General features: G+C 48.7%; 1 protein-coding gene and 3 non-coding genes across 4 annotated transcripts; all 4 read right to left on the reverse strand.

Moving 5' to 3' along the window:
- Nucleotides 1–1,324: 1,324 nt before the first annotated feature.
- LOC135394148 (uncharacterized) lies at nucleotides 1,325–1,873 on the reverse strand. Its single transcript, XM_064624703.1, has one exon. The coding sequence runs from the start codon at nucleotides 1,871–1,873 to the stop codon at nucleotides 1,325–1,327; it is 549 nt and encodes a 182-aa protein (XP_064480773.1).
- Nucleotides 1,874–6,711: 4,838 nt separating this feature from the next.
- Trnar-ucg (transfer RNA arginine (anticodon UCG)) lies at nucleotides 6,712–6,784 on the reverse strand. The gene has a single exon. It is a non-coding gene; the product is annotated as a tRNA-Arg (tRNA).
- A 133-nt stretch (nucleotides 6,785–6,917) lies between these two features.
- On the reverse strand, nucleotides 6,918–6,990 carry Trnar-ucg (transfer RNA arginine (anticodon UCG)). Its single transcript has one exon. It is a non-coding gene; the product is annotated as a tRNA-Arg (tRNA).
- A 4,863-nt stretch (nucleotides 6,991–11,853) lies between these two features.
- Trnar-ucg (transfer RNA arginine (anticodon UCG)) lies at nucleotides 11,854–11,926 on the reverse strand. The gene has a single exon. It is a non-coding gene; the product is annotated as a tRNA-Arg (tRNA).
- Nucleotides 11,927–17,259: the final 5,333 nt, after the last annotated feature.

Consider the following 17,259-nt stretch of genomic DNA (forward strand, 5'->3'; position numbering starts at 1 on the left):
CGGAAAGGTGACAGCATCGACGTGCATCCTGGACAGAGCATCCGCTACAGGGTTGTCGGTTCCGTTCACGTGGCGAATGTCGACGGTGAACTCACTTATGAAGGCCAGCTGCCGGGCTTCACGGGGAGTGTAACTGTCGGCAGCCTTGGACAGGAACGCGTAAGTCAAAGGCTTGTGATCTGACAGGATGTAGAACGTTCTTCCTTCGACGAAATACCGGAAGTGGCGGATGGCTAAATAGGCAGCGAGCAGCTCACGGCCAAACGCGCTGTAGCGGGTCTGCCCTGGAGAGAGCTTCTGCGAGAAGAAGGACAAAGGTCTCCACTGCCCGTCGATAAACTGCTGTAAGACACCGCCAACAGCATGGTCAGAGGCGTCAACCATGACGTTAGTTGGCGCGCCGTGTTTCGGGTAGACGAGGACAGTAGCGTCTGCAAGGGCTTGTCTGGCAGCAAGGAAAGCGGTGTTAGCTTCTTCCGTCCACGAAAACTGCGTTGAAGATGGTGTGCCGCGCAGCATGTCTGTCAGAGGTCGCAAAATGCTCGCACAGCCGGGAATAAATCGTCGATAAAAGTTCACCATTCCCAAAAACTCTCGCAGCTTACGCAGTGACGTTGGCGTTGGGAAGTTGCGTATGGCAAGAACTTTGTGGTCGAGAGGGCGGATGCCGTCGCTGCTGATTAGGTGCCCGAGGAACTCCAGCGATGGCTTGCCGAAGTCGCATTTTGCGGCGTTCACAACAATGCCGAACTCTTGGAGACGCTGGAAAAGCGCGCGAAGGTGGTCTTCGTGCTCCTCGGGGGACCCGCTGGCAACGAGGATGTCATCTATGTAGGCAAACGCAAAGGGAAGGCCGCGCAGCACTTGATCCATAAAACGTTGGAAGGTCTGGGCGGCGTTTCGCAGGCCAAAGGGCATCCTGAGATATTCGAACATGCCGAATGGTGTAACGATGGCAGTCTTGGAAACGTCGGAGGGTTCTACTGGAATGTGATGGTAAGCTTTTACCAAATCGACCTTGGAGAATGGCTCAGAAAGTCTGCTCCCAGAATAGGGTACTGCAAGTCAGCCACAAGGAAAATTCATGCGAAGGAGCGGCGGAGGCCCAAGTCGAGAGTGAGGGAATGCTCTCCGTACGTCGCAATCGGCGTGGAATTAACAGCTTGCAGGGTGCGGGACGTTGGCTTGCGTGGTGAACGAAAAAGAGAGGACGGAAGCACACTGACGTCAGCGCCGGTGTCAACAAGAAACTTTAGTCCGGAATTGTTGTCAAGAACAAAGAAGAGGCGGGATGGACGAGTGCCAGAGTCACCAGCCGCCATATCTAGTGACTGGCTCGAGAGTTTCCCTGGAAGGTGCATGGTGGTGTACAGTTGCGAGCCTTGGTGCGGAAACGGCGATGATACCAGCAAATTCCACCTGTAGATGGGGAACGTCGATGCGCGAAGCGGGATCGGCGTGAAGACGGAGAAGGACTGCAGCGGCGGAGGGCTGCAACCTCCAGCTGCAGGTTGGAGATCTGTTCCACGAGCTGAGAAAGGTCCACTGCTTGCGGCGAGCTGGAACAAGTAGCCGTAGGCGGAAAAGGGGGGTGCGAGGCAACCGCTGCGATCTGCGGTGGTGCCATTTCCATGACCTTGTCGGCAAGGTTGGCCAGGTCGTTCAGGCTCATGGTGCCAGCAGCGGCTAAAACCATGCGGACATTGGCCGGCAACCGCTGGAGGAAGAGTTGGCGGAGCAGGGAATCGTCGATTACGGCGTTGGCGGGACGGTCGCCGAGCAGTTGGAGCATACGCCGTAAGAGCTGAGAAGGCGCGCGATCTCCGAGTTCTTCTTGGGTCAGCAGGCGCTGGAATCGCTTTTGCTCCGACATAGACGTCCGGCGAATTAATTCAGTCTTGAGCACGTCATATGGTGATTGTGTCGGTGGGGAGGCAACCAAGTCGCGCACCTCGGAAGCATCAGTAGGGGAAAGTGCGGCAACGACGTGGTAGTTGTCGTCGTTGACGTCAGTTGGTCACTGATGAGACGAAGGGCGAATTGGGCCTCGGCTTGCCTGAACCATACGATGGGATCGGCGGCCCAAAACGTCGGCAGCTTGAGAGCGACGGCGGAAACTTGAGGTGGAGGCAACAGGGGCGCCGCAATAGCGGGCACCGCAACGTTCCGTTGTTGTGGTCCTGGGACTTGCTGGACTGGTGGAAAGTGGCCTGCTGGTCCTGGGAGAGGGCCAGTAGCAGAAGGGGGTCCAGTGGCCATCAGGTCCGGGTCCGGGTGTTCTTTCGCATGATTTGATGGGAACGCAAACGTCCACCTTTTTGTGACTCTTATGCAGAAATGTTAACTGTCGCAAAAAGGCGTACGCACCGCCCTTTCCACAAATCAGAAGTGATAGAGGTATCACTCTCTACAGTGGTTGGCCTTCAGTGTGCTATGTGATGGAGCTTTGTTTTAAGAGTGTACGTTGAAGTTCCACTTCTACTGGTACAAAAGCGTAGGTATCCTGAAACCAAAATGTGTCCGATACTTGAAACGTGGCCCATAACGGCGGCCGTGCATTGGCAAATTCACCCGAAGTAAATGTTCGTCTTTACTTGAACAACACGACTTGAGACGACAAAATGTTGTTACTTTCGGTATATGCGAGGCGGTTCTCGAGGAAACATTTCATTATTTTTTTAAAAGTAAAACTGAAGCTTCATTGTGGAAAAAGAAAAAGAAAAGCCGCTTTTTGTTTCACACACACGGCCACTTGCGTTCAAGTGGCTTTGGCAGATATGAAGTAACCATTTTCCCGGCGTACAGTCAAGTAGGATAGCTGCCCCTCGAAGCAAGTTAAACAATGACGTTATACAGCGTACTCGCAGCGGTTACGCGCAGGGACGAGTAAGAAAGAGTTATGCAGCGGCAGAGAACGCCTGAAAGCACAGGACACTGTCCCGCTGGAATGGACACGCTTGTACCATGTTGACCACTGTTACGTAAATGAGACAGACGGACCGAGGCTCCAGATGACTAACCCCAACAAGCTTTAATCAACAAGTGCCCAGAATCTCAACTCGAGCCAGGAGCCGCGCGCTCACCGCAATCCCATGCACCTGGTCGCCCATCGTCCTCCTCTAAGTTATGCAACACACTCCCGCGCCGACAGGGTGACCGCGTTGGCGGCGATCATATCTGTGCAGTGTCCAAGTGACATCAGGTGGGGACGTGGCCGATCGAGGCAGGTGTCCTCACGGTCTGGGTTTACGAAGACTTGCAATATTTCAATCGTCCGCGTCGTCGTCTGACGTGAAGACCCCAAAACATCCGAAACATCCTCGCGGTGCGGCACAGGGTGTGGTGTGCTGTACAGTAGTCCTTGGCGAACCGTCTGTGGTCTGTGGCAGCTGCCGCTGGGTCGCTGAGTGTCATAAAGGAGACCGATGCGGGTGTCTGCTGACTCGTGCAAACGTGGACGACTGTGGGCAAAGGTGTGGCTTCTAAAGCGCTGCCAAGGTCCTCCGCCGATTGCGGTTGAGCGTTGATTCTGCTGCCGACGTTCGACGACATTCTCCCTATCTTAGAGCTGGCTTCAAAATGAGCTGGAGGGATTATTTCTCTTTCAGCGAAGATCTGCGAAGATCGTTGGTGCCTTTGCACAACGTCGTGCGAATCACATTCGGAGTTTGACGATTTTTGTGCCATGTTGCTCGTGTAGACGGGAGGTAGGCCTTCCGACAACCTGGTTTGAACTAGCGAATCCTTACAGTCAGTGCGGTCTTTCCCTGGTCGCTTACTGAGGTTGCAGTCCTCTGGCAATACTTTTGCATCACACTGACCCTCAGCGGTTTCCTGGTGTTCTGTGTTCGTGCTGTCCGTACGCTGCCATCGCCATTCCTCGAAAGATGCCTCAATGTTTGCTGTGAGGTCCGACTGGTGCGGATGGCGTGACATCGAGCGTTCTTGAATTGTGGCACTGTCTGTCGAATTTGATTGACCTTCAATTGCGCCAGCTAGAGAAGCAGGAGGCTGGCTGACCGAGACTTGACTTCCGAGCTGACCAGCTGTAGTGAGATGAACTGTTCCGCTGGTCCACACAGTGAATGTCCCGGTAGGCAAGGTAGGCAAGAGAGCCAGACGGAGTGCGCTTCTCGCTTTCGAAATTGCCAGTTCCACTTGCCATTCCTGCTCCAGTATATCTTGCACTTCGTCATCGAATCTCTCATCACTTATCAAACCCATGACCTGGGCATCCAGCTTCGCAAGGGCTGCCTTCCCGGCAATCAGGCATCGGAGGTCTGCTTCAATTGCTGCCTTCGCTTTTACCGGTCGAGACAGAAGTACGGCGAGATGTTCGGTGGCATGGGTGACCCCGTCGCGGGTTCCTGCCCGAGTACGCAGTAGGCCGTCGAGTGCTTCGCTTGACATCCGGAGCGCGGTCCGAATCCCGGGTTTCGGCACCAAAATGTGTTACGTAAATGAGGCAGACGGACCGAGGCTCCAGATGACTAACCCCAACAAGCTTTAATCAACAAGTGCCCAGAATCTCAACTCGAGCCAGGAGCAGCGCGCTCACCGCAATCCCATGCACCTGGTCGCCCATCGTCCTCCTCTAAGTTATGCAACAACCACTACACTTCATCTCCACGGCTGAGGTGGCTCCTTTTTCGTAGATGCTGCTCTTGGTCTCGTCACAGTCGGCGACAAGCAACTCTCACACGACCGTCCTGACCTGAATCGAGGCGTCGTATCGGGGAGTCGCGAAACAGCTTCGGAGCTGTGACATCCGACGTGGCGAGATCTGTTGATACCACGCATGGGGCTTTGTGGTCTGCGCGACTTACGGGATGAAACAGTGGGTGCTGCGTGGGCGACGCACTCCAGGACTGGAAGCCTGGTCACTGCTTCAGTGCAGTCGCCGCGACTGCGTTCCATTAACGTCATGTCCTTGGCTTCGCTGTCCACGGGTCTCGACGAAAACAAAGGCCACCCGCTATTCATTACTAGTTTCTGTCTGTTTTCACAAGGTAAGGAGTCCGTTGTCTCTCTATATCACTCTATATCTACCGAACTTTTTATTGTCTCAACATTGTCTGTCTCTAACGAACCCTTTTCGAGGGTCAGTTTCATTTGCGACAACCTAGCTCTCAAGTTGACGAGCCCCTCAGGAAATGCGGTTGCTATGGTTTTCACGCACAATAGAGGTGGAAGTAATTTGCTTGTACGTTATCAGGTCATTGGTTATAAAGCACTTACTAGAAAACAAGCGAACATGCTATCTGTAACTGCTGTACAACATATGTTTCGCGCAGGTTTGGTCGAACACTATATTAGCTGCAGATAGTAACATAAATGAAGTGAATTATGTAGTGAAAAGGCACTTCATGCGGCACCGATAATTGAACGCCTGCTCCAAACCATTGGCTATCACAAGCGTGCGAAGTTCATCAGAATCAACTCACAGAACAACCAGACACAAATCTGCAACCGTCACCGCCATGCTAGCTCTCAACACCGTCGAATGAAAACAACACATGCTGCAGGCGCGGATCTAGGGGGGGGGGGGTCCAATGGACCAATCCCAGCATGCACCTGGCACTTGTCTATAGCGGACCCCCCCCCCCTCTCCTCGGCAAAATCCTAGATCCGCCCCTGACCGGCTGCCCGGGCTCTGCAGAGCAACAAGGCAGCATGGCAACCAAAAATTCGGATACGGGAGAAGAGCAGGGAATTTCTGCTGCTGCGGCTTTCTGTGGCTCCGACAAGGAAAGGGCTGTGGACGTCGTTGTCCCCGTGCTGCCTGATCGCTTCTGTGTGAGATCGAGCAGGAGAACGAACGGAATGCCGTGACCGGCTGAATGACCTGCTTCTGCTAGATCATTCATGGACGAGATGCTCCAAAACGTCCGTTTTGAGCGCCTGCTTCACCTATGTCGTTTACTCGTTCATGAAGCAGATGCTTGAAAACGCTCGCTCTGAGTGGTTAGTTCCCCTTGAATGACTGCTTCGCGGAGCAGTACCGAATGCAACGTCGGCTCCGCTGATCACTGGAGGATTCGCTCGCCTGCACGAGTCTCAAGAAGCAGTCATGGGGGAGCGTGAACTATTACCGAAACCGCAGGTTTCGGTAATCAAAATTCTAAGGGGGTCTAGCGACACCTCTGGATGATTCGGCGTGGAATAGCCTTCCTACTGCTACGCGGTTTAATCGATGGACATCCATGTATCGAACGAAAATTTCAAATTCACGAGAAACGGCGGGAAACCGTCCTTATCAGTAAGGCCAGCAGTAGGTAAACCTTTCTATGGAACTACAGGTGTTCCTGTCCATTTTAGTCCAAGTGCCATCTGAATTAGTCCTCGCGCCATCCGAAACAATCCGAGCGTCATACAGTTTAATCCCTGCGCCATCTGAAAAAATCCAGATGCTATTCAATTTAATCTGGGTGCCATCTGAATTAATCCACGGTGTTTTTAAGCACTATAACCGTGCACTCACACGAGTAACATCCCCGCAGAATACTCTACAGACATGTAGTGGAAGGAAAAGTAAAAAGCTGCTGACAGGACTTAAGTTCTGTTGCGTCTTATGTTGAGCATGCGCACAGCGCCCAGATTTCGGGAGTTAAAGTGGAAGCATAGCAGACGACACTGCATCTTCAGATGTGCATCTGAAGGGATATATACCAGTATAAGGCAGACGTGAGGAAAAAGGATTCTGGCAGCAGTCGTCCGCGACAGGACTCAAACCTGCAGTCTTCTGATCCGAAGTCAGACGCCTTCTCCATTAGGCCACGCGGAGATATGTCACTTTGAACGGACCCAATATTTACCCTCTGTATACATAACATATGTTCTTTAGCGGCCACATGTGCATCTGAAGGGATATATACCAGTATAAGGCAGACGTGAGAAAAAAGGATTCTGGCAGCGGTCGTCCGCGACAGGACTCAAACCTGCAGTCTTCTGATCCGAAGTCAGACGCCTTCTCCATTAGGCCACGCGGATTTTTTTTTCCCTTTATTATCATTGTTCAATACACAACGAGCCACATTCTAAAATCACACTCTCGCTTCCGCCGGAGCGACATTCACAAATAAAAGGGGTTGGATATTAATAGTATGCCACTTCTGCAGTTAAAATAGGCTCACATGTCTTCTGTGAAGCTTATCGCAAAATTCCCTTAGCCAGTCAGGTACGTTTTTCTTCGCCTCAGCTGCCTGTCGTAGCTCTCTTAATTCCTGTCTTAAAAACACTATTGGCGGCTGCAACGGCTCCTCATTTCTGTCTTTCATTCGGACTTTCCATATGCAAAAAAGTGCGATAACACACAAGACATCATATCTAAATCCTCTTTTTCCACTTAATGGCAAAAACCTCATGGTATGCGGGTTCAGATTGAGGTCCTTCCTAAGCATGTCACTCAAGTCAATCCATAAGAACTGGGCTTCCGTGCAATAAAGAAAGACGTGCTCTATCGTCTCTGGGGTCCTGCAGAAACGACAGTTCACTGTCCAAGGCACAAAAAATCCCTTATCTTGCAACCACGTCTTCACCGGCAAGGTTCTTGTATGTAATTTAAAAAAGAAAGTTTTGATTTCCGGTTTGATTGGCATCTTCTTAACACGTTTTAGAATTTTTCTGCCCGGCCATGCCTTTGGTATTTGTCGGTACATTGGCTCAGGGAACAGCACATCCACGAGGTCTGCCGCTAACTGTTTTTTTGTCACTGTGAATATATACTCCTTCGAAAACCTTGCCAAAAGAAACTTCATGCTTCCAACAACCTCAGCATAAAACGCACTGGTCGCCACATTCACATATCTACCAAAATTCGTGACTTCTGGTAACAATTCATGACCAACACTTTGAATTACAATTCTTAGAAATGGATGTTTGCTCTCTCTAAAGAACCCAAGTCTCATAACTAGTTGCTTAATAAACAAGTGGCGCAAACTCAATCCTCCATCTTCAACTCGACGAAACAAGTTTTCTCTGCGCATAGATTCGAACGTCGAGTTCCATACAAAGACAGCGAATATTCTATGGAAAACCTGAATATTCTTGCGTGAGCATTGCAGCACATGTAGCATGTATATCAGTTTTGCGTCGAGAAAGGTGTTGCACACAGCCGCCCTGTGAAAAATTGACATTCTTGCCTCCTTCATAATATTCGCATGCCGTTTTACTTTTGTTGCCTGTTGCTGCCACACACTATTTGTGTTTTTGCTGCAGTCTAGAGGAATACCTAAGTATGTGGCCGGTGTACTTTGCCATGTTATACCCTCGAATTCAGCTGGCATTGTACCCCACATTCCAGACCATACACCTAAGGATTTTTACTTATTTATCTCTGCCCCCGACACTTTACAATATTCGTCGATCTCATACATCACGGCGCTAACGCTCCTCTTATCTTCCGTTAAGAATACTAGATCATCAGCGTATGCTAAGACTTTCACTTCAATATCAGATAGTTTGTACCCTGTTATACAATCATTCAATATCACACTCCGGCACAAGGGTTCTAAATAAATGTCAAACAATAGCGGGGATAAGGGGCATCCTTGGCGAACTGAAGAGTGTAGTTGCACTGGTTTGCTGCACTGATTGTTCACAATGAGTCTGGTCGCTACACTTGTGTAACACAGTCTGATGCGTTGTATAAAAATTGGTCCGAAATTCATCGCTTTCAATACTGTAACCAAAAATAAATGACAGACCCTATCGAAGGTCTTTTTCAAGTCCACCTGCACCACAGCTACCTGATGTCCTTCCAATCGACTAATGTCAAATATAGTCCGTAGCACGTGGATGTTTGTTTGTATTGTTCTCCCTTTAATTGCACAGGTTTGATGATCTCCAATTAGATTTGCCACACAGCCCTGTAATTTCGCTGCTAACACCTTTGAATACACCTTGTAGTCCACATCACAGAGTGTTATTGGTCTATAGTCGGTCACTTTTGGCACTGTTCCATCCGGCACTTTCTTTGGTATTAGCACTGTATGTGATCTTCTAAAGGATGGTGGGAGCATCTCTTCTTCTTCAGCTTCACGAAACACTTGTAGTAGTATCCATGCGATGTGATCTGCATACTTTATGTAGAGATCGGCACCAATGCCATCCGGTCCAGGTGCTCGGTTTTTCTTTAGTGTCCGTATTGCTTCTTTTACCTCAGAAAGGCTTATCGGCTTTTCCAGGTTATCCTGTTCTTCTTTAGACAGTCTCGATAAGATATTTTCTAATTTTCCCTTCAATGCTGGGTTTGTTGTGCCTCTTGATTGGCCTATCAGGTTATTGTAGTTTGTTTCGAAGCCAGCTCGTATCTGATCCGGGTCGTATATTATTCTTCCTTGTTCTTCAATTTCAGTGATTTGTTTCTTGGCGGTATACACTTTTTCTTTGCACACGTACCTCTTACTAGGCGTTTCATCGGGCAAGTAATATTGCGTCCTTGATCTGATTTTTGCGCCTTCATATATGTGATCTGCTATCAGGTTCATCTCTAGCTTTATCCTGGCCATGTCTTCCGAAAATTCTCCTGGCTGTCTTGCTTCCATATGCATTACATTCACTAGTGCCTTTTCAAGCTCTTTCTGACGGTGGTTCCTTTGGAAGGCCAAAATGTTGCTCCGCTGTATTGCAAAGGCTCGCAATTTCAGTTTAAACTCTTCCCACGCCACTATCCAGCTGCCTTTTCCTGTGATTATTTCGATGATCCCGTTCTTCACGAAGTCGTCAAATTCCTGATCGTCGAGCAAAGCCGTGTTAAGTTTCCACAGCTGCCACCCAGTACGATCCCATTTTTCTGCACGAGCCTGGCCCAACGATGCCATAACCAGACAATGATCACTGAAATACGTTGGATGTACCTTATATTGCGTGACTCTTGGTGAGCTTGTAGTTGCACAGTAAATTCTATCCAGTCTAGCGTGTGCAGTACCTTGAAAATGTGTGTAAAGGACACGTCTTTGAGGTATTTCTTCCGCTACATCAAACATCCCGTATTCTTCGAGTATCCCCTTAAATACTTCAATACTCAGGTCGTTGCCTATTTGTTGGTTACTTCGGTCGCATTTGTTTAGCGTACAGTTGAAATCTCCCAATAGCACCGTTTTATATACATCACTCATGTAGCTTCTTAGACTTAAAAAGAACGCTGTTCTCTCTTGCGGTTCATTGTGGACATAGACGTTTATAAATCGCCAAATTTCGTTGTTAATCAGAACATCTAGCATTGCAATTCGGCCTTTGTCATCCACCGCATGTGATATTGGTACAAACAGTCTAGCTTTCTCAGCATCAGCAGACAACCCGCTGATAATCCCTCGGCGTGACTTACGACAACATCGTAAGACTTGATAAAGCAGCTAGATACGAGAGAATCTGCTTCTTTCTGTGTGCTGATCTTCGTTTCTTGCACTGCAAGTACGTCTATTTCAGGAAAATTTTCAAGATAGCGTTTCAACTGATATTGTTTCTTCCGTGAGTTCAGTCCCCTTATATTTAGTGTTGCGACAGTTATGGCTCTCTCCATGGTGTTGTTACGGCGCCGTTGAGAGACTTTACGCTATGTTGACTATGTTGCTAGAAAGCCCATATCGTCTAGTTGCGATGAGTCCACTTGTGTTGGCAGTGGCCTGAACATGTCGTTAGCAGTGGAATTTTCTTTTTTTCCTTTTCACCGTCTTCCACTGCCGCTCTGTGTTCGTTGCGTCTGTTACAGGCGATTCTTTATTTTCGCCTTTCCTTTTAAATGCTATGTCCCCTTCATACATTTCCTCATCCCTTTCTGTTTCCTCGTTTCTGTCAAGCTGTTGTTCTACTTGACTCTCTTTTTCTACTTCACAGTCCTCCCGGCTTTGATCTTCTGCTCTATTTGTTTCGCTGACTTCTTCACCTTCCACAATATACAGTTCTGCCCCAACTTCGTTCGCTTTCCTTGCCCGCGACGCATATGTTTTGACACATTCCTCCTCCTGATGTCCAAATGCACGACAGGTTCTACACCATGGAGTGTGGCACTGTTTTCTGATATGCCCGATTTGCTTACACCTCAAGCACATTGGCGGTCTTCCTGGTACAGCTACGAGGACCCGGCACCCTGCGATGTACATTTGATACGGTAGGTTATCGGCTGATGAATCATCTTTTAGGCAGATAGTTGCTTGCCGCGTAGTTGAATCAACGCCTTCAAAAAACGAAGCTTTCCACTTCTCTCGTCGTATATCGGTAACCTTTCCATATGTCTCGAAGGCTTTATGCACTTCCTCGTCTGGCACGTTACCAGGAAGCCAATGTATTTTCACGTCAATTTTTTTTCCGGTTAGGGTCTATGATAACACATCGTTGTCCCTTTACAGTCAGTTCTTTTCGAGCAAGCAGTTTTTCTTTCTCAGCAACGCTATGAAACGTGATTGCCCACACGTGATTGTACTGAAATACGCCGAATGTAGCAACGTCTTCTCTTTTCACTAAGCCTTGCAGCGTTTGGCCAAAATGATTAACGTTGTACGGTCTTCCTTCGGGTTTCGCGTGCAAAAAAAGCGTATTGCGTGAAACGGTACCTGTAGGCACAGCTGGCATGATGATCCTGTATTCCATGTTGTCTTTCAAAACACGTTTTCCTTCTTCAACCCGGCTAGGCTTAGCCATACTGCCTACTACGGCGGAGGCCGGAACACCTGCGTCCGCACTCATCGACAGCCGGATGTAGACTCATTAGGCCACGCGGAGATATGTCACTTTGAACGGACCCAATATTTACCCTCTGTATACATAACATATGTTCTTTAGCGGCCACATGTGCATCTGAAGGGATATATACCAGTATAAGGCAGACTTGAGGAAAAGGATTCTGGCAGCGGTCGTCCGCGACAAGACTCGAACCTGCAGTCTTCTGATCCGAAGTCAGACGCCTTATGCATTAGGCCACGCGGACATTTCTCACATTGAGCGGACCCAATATTTACCCTCTGTATACATAACATATGTTCTTTAGCGGGCACATGTGCATCTGAAGGGATATATACCAGTATAAGGCAGACGTGAGGTTAAAAGAAGTCTCGCAGCGGTCGTCCGCGACAAGACTCAAACCTGCAGTCTTCTGATCCGAAGTCAGACGCCTTATGCATAAGGCCACTTTTTTTCCTTTTTTTTTTTTTTTTTTGCGGGCAAGGGGGTAAGCCTTGAGTCTGGCGCCTTAGACCACTCGGCCTTTTTTTTATTATTATTTCAGCTTTTTTTATTATTATTGTGTTAAAAGTTGATTATTTACAGATCACGTCACGACAACGCTTTGCTGGCGCCTACTTTGGCACCAAGTCATCCTTGAGTGTAAACCTTCACGAGATGTACCAAAGCAAGGTGTCACCGGCACAGACTGGGTGTATGGAGAAGTATACAGGATGTACGGCAACTTCAGCAGGACATGCAGGGCACATGCAACATCTACAAAAGTCACACGGCTTGTGACTAAAACAAGGAAGAATAACAAACATATACGATAAACTGTCACGTCTGACACTGGATGTGGGCCCACATCAGAAAATCGTTACTAGCTGTTGAAGCAATCTAAACTGAACACAAAGACAGCATGATTTCACTCCTCCCATCACCTTGATCTAGGTGTCCTCGTACAGAGACCAAGCTAGACCGCGTAGTTGACTATGCAAGAGCCATCACTACCTCAGGAAGGATTGTTGCATGCACTCTCAAAGAACATTGTCCAAAACACCTCTTACGGTACTGGCAGCATGTTGTGCAGCGCATACGAAGCACTTTGATGAAACGACACTGGCTCTAGATATTTTTCTAGCTCCTTGGGGAAAGCGTTTCTCAATGTATCCTGCGTATTCGTTGTTCTTCGCAACAGCTCACCGTCTGGCGCGCCTTGCTCTTTGAGGGCACTGACCGACCAATCCAATTTCGTAGCAAGTAAGACTAGAGGAATCCGTGGTGGTGTCTTGCAGTCGGCAACATCCATCCTGTGTTGCCACAGAGCATGTAGCCCACAGATATAGAGGAGCCTCAAGGAAGGACCCTTGTCCTCACGGACGTCCAAGAACTTCAAGCGGATCCAAGTTATGTCTTCTTCGATGTCAAACACTGCCCTGAGAAATCCCCAAAACTGTATTGCATTTCTGCATCCGATGAAGGTGTGGATCAAGGTTTCTTGCCCTGCGAAGCACATGTCACAGGTACTGCCGCGTGGTACCGGGAAGCCTTTACCTGCGAGCCAGGTTTTCACTGGTAGTGTCTCCGTATGAAACAACGTGAAGAACCTTTGCGTACCAGTAGGAACAGGTAGTGTCTTCATCACTTTCAGAACCTTGTCATTCCCTCGTCCTGGGTATAGACTTCGATATAATGGCACCGGAAATAAGATGCTGATAAGGTCCCGGTACAGTGTGCGCCTCTTAACTGTGATTAGGTAGTCCCAGGAGAACCTGCTCGTCAGGAATGTCACGGATTCAGCCACTTCCTTGTAGAATGTAAGGGTCCTCTTGCGCATAGGTGACATCCCTGTCGTTACTGTGAAGGCTGGCATGAAAACGGAACCCAGCACTTGTAGGGCCCATTCCAAGACATTGTGCTTTCTCTGGCGAAAGTAGAAAAAAACGGTGAACGACTACTTTGACTGCCACGTTGATCAGTCCGAATCCACCGTTCTCAACACTATGAAAGATGTTCGTTCTTCTCATTCTTTCCAATGGCGAGTTCCAGATAAAAGTAGCAAAAATCCTATGTACTCGGTGCGCGCTGGAAGCAAGGGGTAACCTGCGCACGGTAGAAGAAAATGGGGTACACAGAAGTATTACAAACGTATGCTCTCGTTAAGTAAGATATGTTCCTGCCGGACCACTTGAAGATCGGGCCTCGAAGATGATCCACATGAGGACGCCACTGCTCGGTGATTGGCTTAGCTGACGCGAAGGCAATGCCGAGGTATCTGCTCACCATCTTGTCCCACTTGATCTCGAGAAACCACTCTGGCGTGACATCCCAAGGCCCCAACCAGGAACCAGACGTCTTATCTAAGTTAATGGAGGCACCAGATTCTTTGCAGAACATTTCGACGTGTTTCAGTATGACAGGCACTTGCTCTATTACAGAGAAGATGATCGCAATATCGTCCGCGTAGGCCAGTACACCCAGATTCCCGTTAGGCGTTTCGAGCCCTGTTAGCCGTCCATCAGCGATGAGGTTCTTGCACAGAGGTTCCAAATACAATGCAAAAAGTATAGGAGAGAGAGGACACCCTTGCCTGACTGAGCTTAGCACGGGAATAGGTTCACTTGGGCTACCATTTACCAGAAGCGTAGCTGTTAAGTCCCGGTAGCATAGCCTAACCCAGCCTTCCAGGTAATCGCCGACATCACACCAATGTAGAAGTGCAAACAGGAAGTCGTGTCGAACATTGTCAAAAGCGCGCCTTAGGTCTATTTGAAGTACTCCCAAATGTTTCTGCATAGCCTCAGCCACTTCGTACACGGTACGCATCAGGTGTAGGTTGTTTACAAGCGATCGGCCCTTGAATCCGTAAGGCTGATGCACACCGACTACCGAACTTAGAGCCAGCTCAAGTATTCGCGCCAATATCTTTGCAAGGATCTTATAGTCGGTGCACAAAAGACTAATCGGTCGGAAAACGCCGATTTCGTAAACGCCGCCGTTCTTTGCCTTTTTCCTGATGAAGATCACGTGTGCTCGTCTCATCGAAGGAGGAAGGAGCTCCCTTTCATGGATGTCCTTGAAGACAAGTTGTAGAATGGGCGCGAGGCGTTCAGAGAAAACCTTGTAAAAGGCGGTGCCGAAGCCATCTGGCCCCGGAGACTTCTTCGGTTGCAGCTTTTTAATGGCTCAAGCCACTTCTTCTACAGTGATTTCTTCTTGCATCATCTCCTTTAACTGCACAGGAACTTTGGGTATATGTTCGAACACAGTTGTAGACGAGACGCTCATCGATCGCCCAGATGGCGCAAAAAGCGCCTTATACTCTTGTACAAAAGACTCGTCTATCCTTTTCCTACTACGTATTATGCTGTCTCCAATGTTTATAACAGTGATGGCATTATCCGCAACGTGCTTCCTTTCCAGTGCAGCAAACACTTTTGCTGGACGTTCTTCTGTCTGGATAACTTTTACTCTACTCCGTATCATAGCACCAGCGTATTCTGTTCAACAAGGCTTGCAGTTGTTCCTTGCATCGTCGAATATCGTCTATATATATATATAAAGAAAATTTATTACATTAACCTGATGATATGTACAGTGCAAGCAGTAAATAACAGTGGTATATACAGTCAAGCCGGTTAATAACATGCAACGGATGACAGTGGTATATACAGAGAAACCAGTTGATAACATAGAATGAATAACAGCAGTATATACAGAGTAACCAGTTAATAACATACAATGAATAAAAAGTGGTCGATAAAAAGAGACAGCGAAGAACAGCGCATACAATGAACCAGTGAAGAACATTACATTACATTACATACATTATATACATTACATTACATTACATGCAATGAACCACTGAAACTATGAGGAAGAAATCCTATACAGTGCTAAATTAGTGAAGAGAGAGGACTAAGAAGGAAAGATAAGACCAGCTTTCATTTGATGTTTTAACACTGTATGAAGGAGAGTGGTAAGACGACTCAACAGTGCGTGAAAAATATTAAGGAATTTTTCACGGTGAAAACGTTCGTGGCTAGCCACGTCAATGAGAAAGCAGAGAGGTCCAAGTGGTGCAACTCATGGGTCAGAAAGTTTCGCACCTCACCACAAAGGGATGCTACAGCTGCCAGGACCGGAAGGAACCTCGCACGTCTCACCACCGCCCTGTTACGGGCCCTCCAGAGAACATGAAACCCTAAAAAAGTAACCAAGCGGCATAGCCGATGCGTTACCGATCGTGGTGCAACACGGAGGGCACCCCACTCTAACGGGCACCGCAACGAGAAACAACGCGCAGTTCGCGACCAGAAACACCTTGAAACCCGGCATTCGTAAAATATGTGGTGTAAGGTTTCTTCTTCATTACAGAAGCAACAAGAGGAGTTTCTTGTTACACCCATCCGAGAGAGGCGCCCGACGGTAGGCAGAGCATCCCACCAGGCTTGCCACATGAAGTCACGTGACGCACCGGAGAGGTCGTTAAACATGCGACTTCGGAAGGGAAGACGTAGGTTACGAAGGCGGGCACGAGCCTCGTCCGCCGTCAGTGCCAGGCGCTCAGAAATCCGGACAGCAGGCACTTCCAAGACATCCCTGTCCCGCAAGTGGTGCTGTATCCGACAGAAGAAATCCACCAACGAGCCATGCAGCTGAAGAGGTGCTTCAGCGCTTACTAGACTGTCCAGTGGAGGAAGACCTGGCAGAAAGCGCGTCTGTTCAGAACAAAAGTACACTGCCAGTGGGCGCGCTGCACACGTGACATCACGAAGTACCCTTAACAGAACCTTAAGCGCCAGACATTGACAGATAACCGAGATGTTTGGTATACTCCAGCCGCCCAAAGAAACTGAAAGCATCAACGTTGGGCGGTTAACCACTGCTTGCCTTCTAGACCAAAAGAACGAAAACAAGATGGCATTCAAGCGAATGACAGTTCGAGGAGGAGGAGGCAAAATCTGCCCCAAGTGCCACAAACGAGCGCCAAAGGACAGAGCGAATAAAATAACTCCGCTCAGCGAAGCTGAAAGAGAAGCATTGCGCCGATCGCACTTTCGCACTGACAGCGGTAATGGCGGAGTCCCAGTTTGCAGTTTGGATCCCTCGCCTGTCAAAAAGGATCCCCAGGACCCGCAGCACCGTACACTGAGCGAACGGAACCACGGCTCGCACAGAGAATGAACCCAATACCATGATCTTGCTCTTAGATGAGTTCAGCTGAGCGCCTGAAAGGAGAGCGTACCGGTGAAAAACGTTACAGACGTTATGTATAGACTCCAAATCCCGCAGAAAGAGGGTGACATCGTCTGCATACGCAGATACCCTAATGGCCCCACCGCCCGGTATTGGGAGACCCCGAATGCCTGGATGGGCGAGAACGTGTCGGACAAAAATGTCCAACGTGAGAACAAAAAGCAACGGTGACATAGGGCACCCTTGTCGGACGCCGCAGGCTACTCTGAAAGGAGGGCCTTCTCGTCCATTGAAGAACAGGCTGCTGGTGTGGGACTCGTAAATACTTTGTATTACAGAGCAAAACTCACGGGGAAAACCATATTTGTGAAGGACGCAAAATAGGAATGAATGCAGAAC

Source organism: Ornithodoros turicata, chromosome 1 (assembly GCF_037126465.1).
Source record: "Ornithodoros turicata isolate Travis chromosome 1, ASM3712646v1, whole genome shotgun sequence".
Classification (NCBI taxonomy): domain Eukaryota; kingdom Metazoa; phylum Arthropoda; class Arachnida; order Ixodida; family Argasidae; genus Ornithodoros; species Ornithodoros turicata.

Excerpts from the sequence above, each read along its gene's own strand:
- LOC135394148 (XM_064624703.1), bottom strand. The coding sequence starts at position 1,873 with ATGTCGGAGCAAAAGCGATTCCAGCGCCTGCTGACCCAAGAAGAACTC.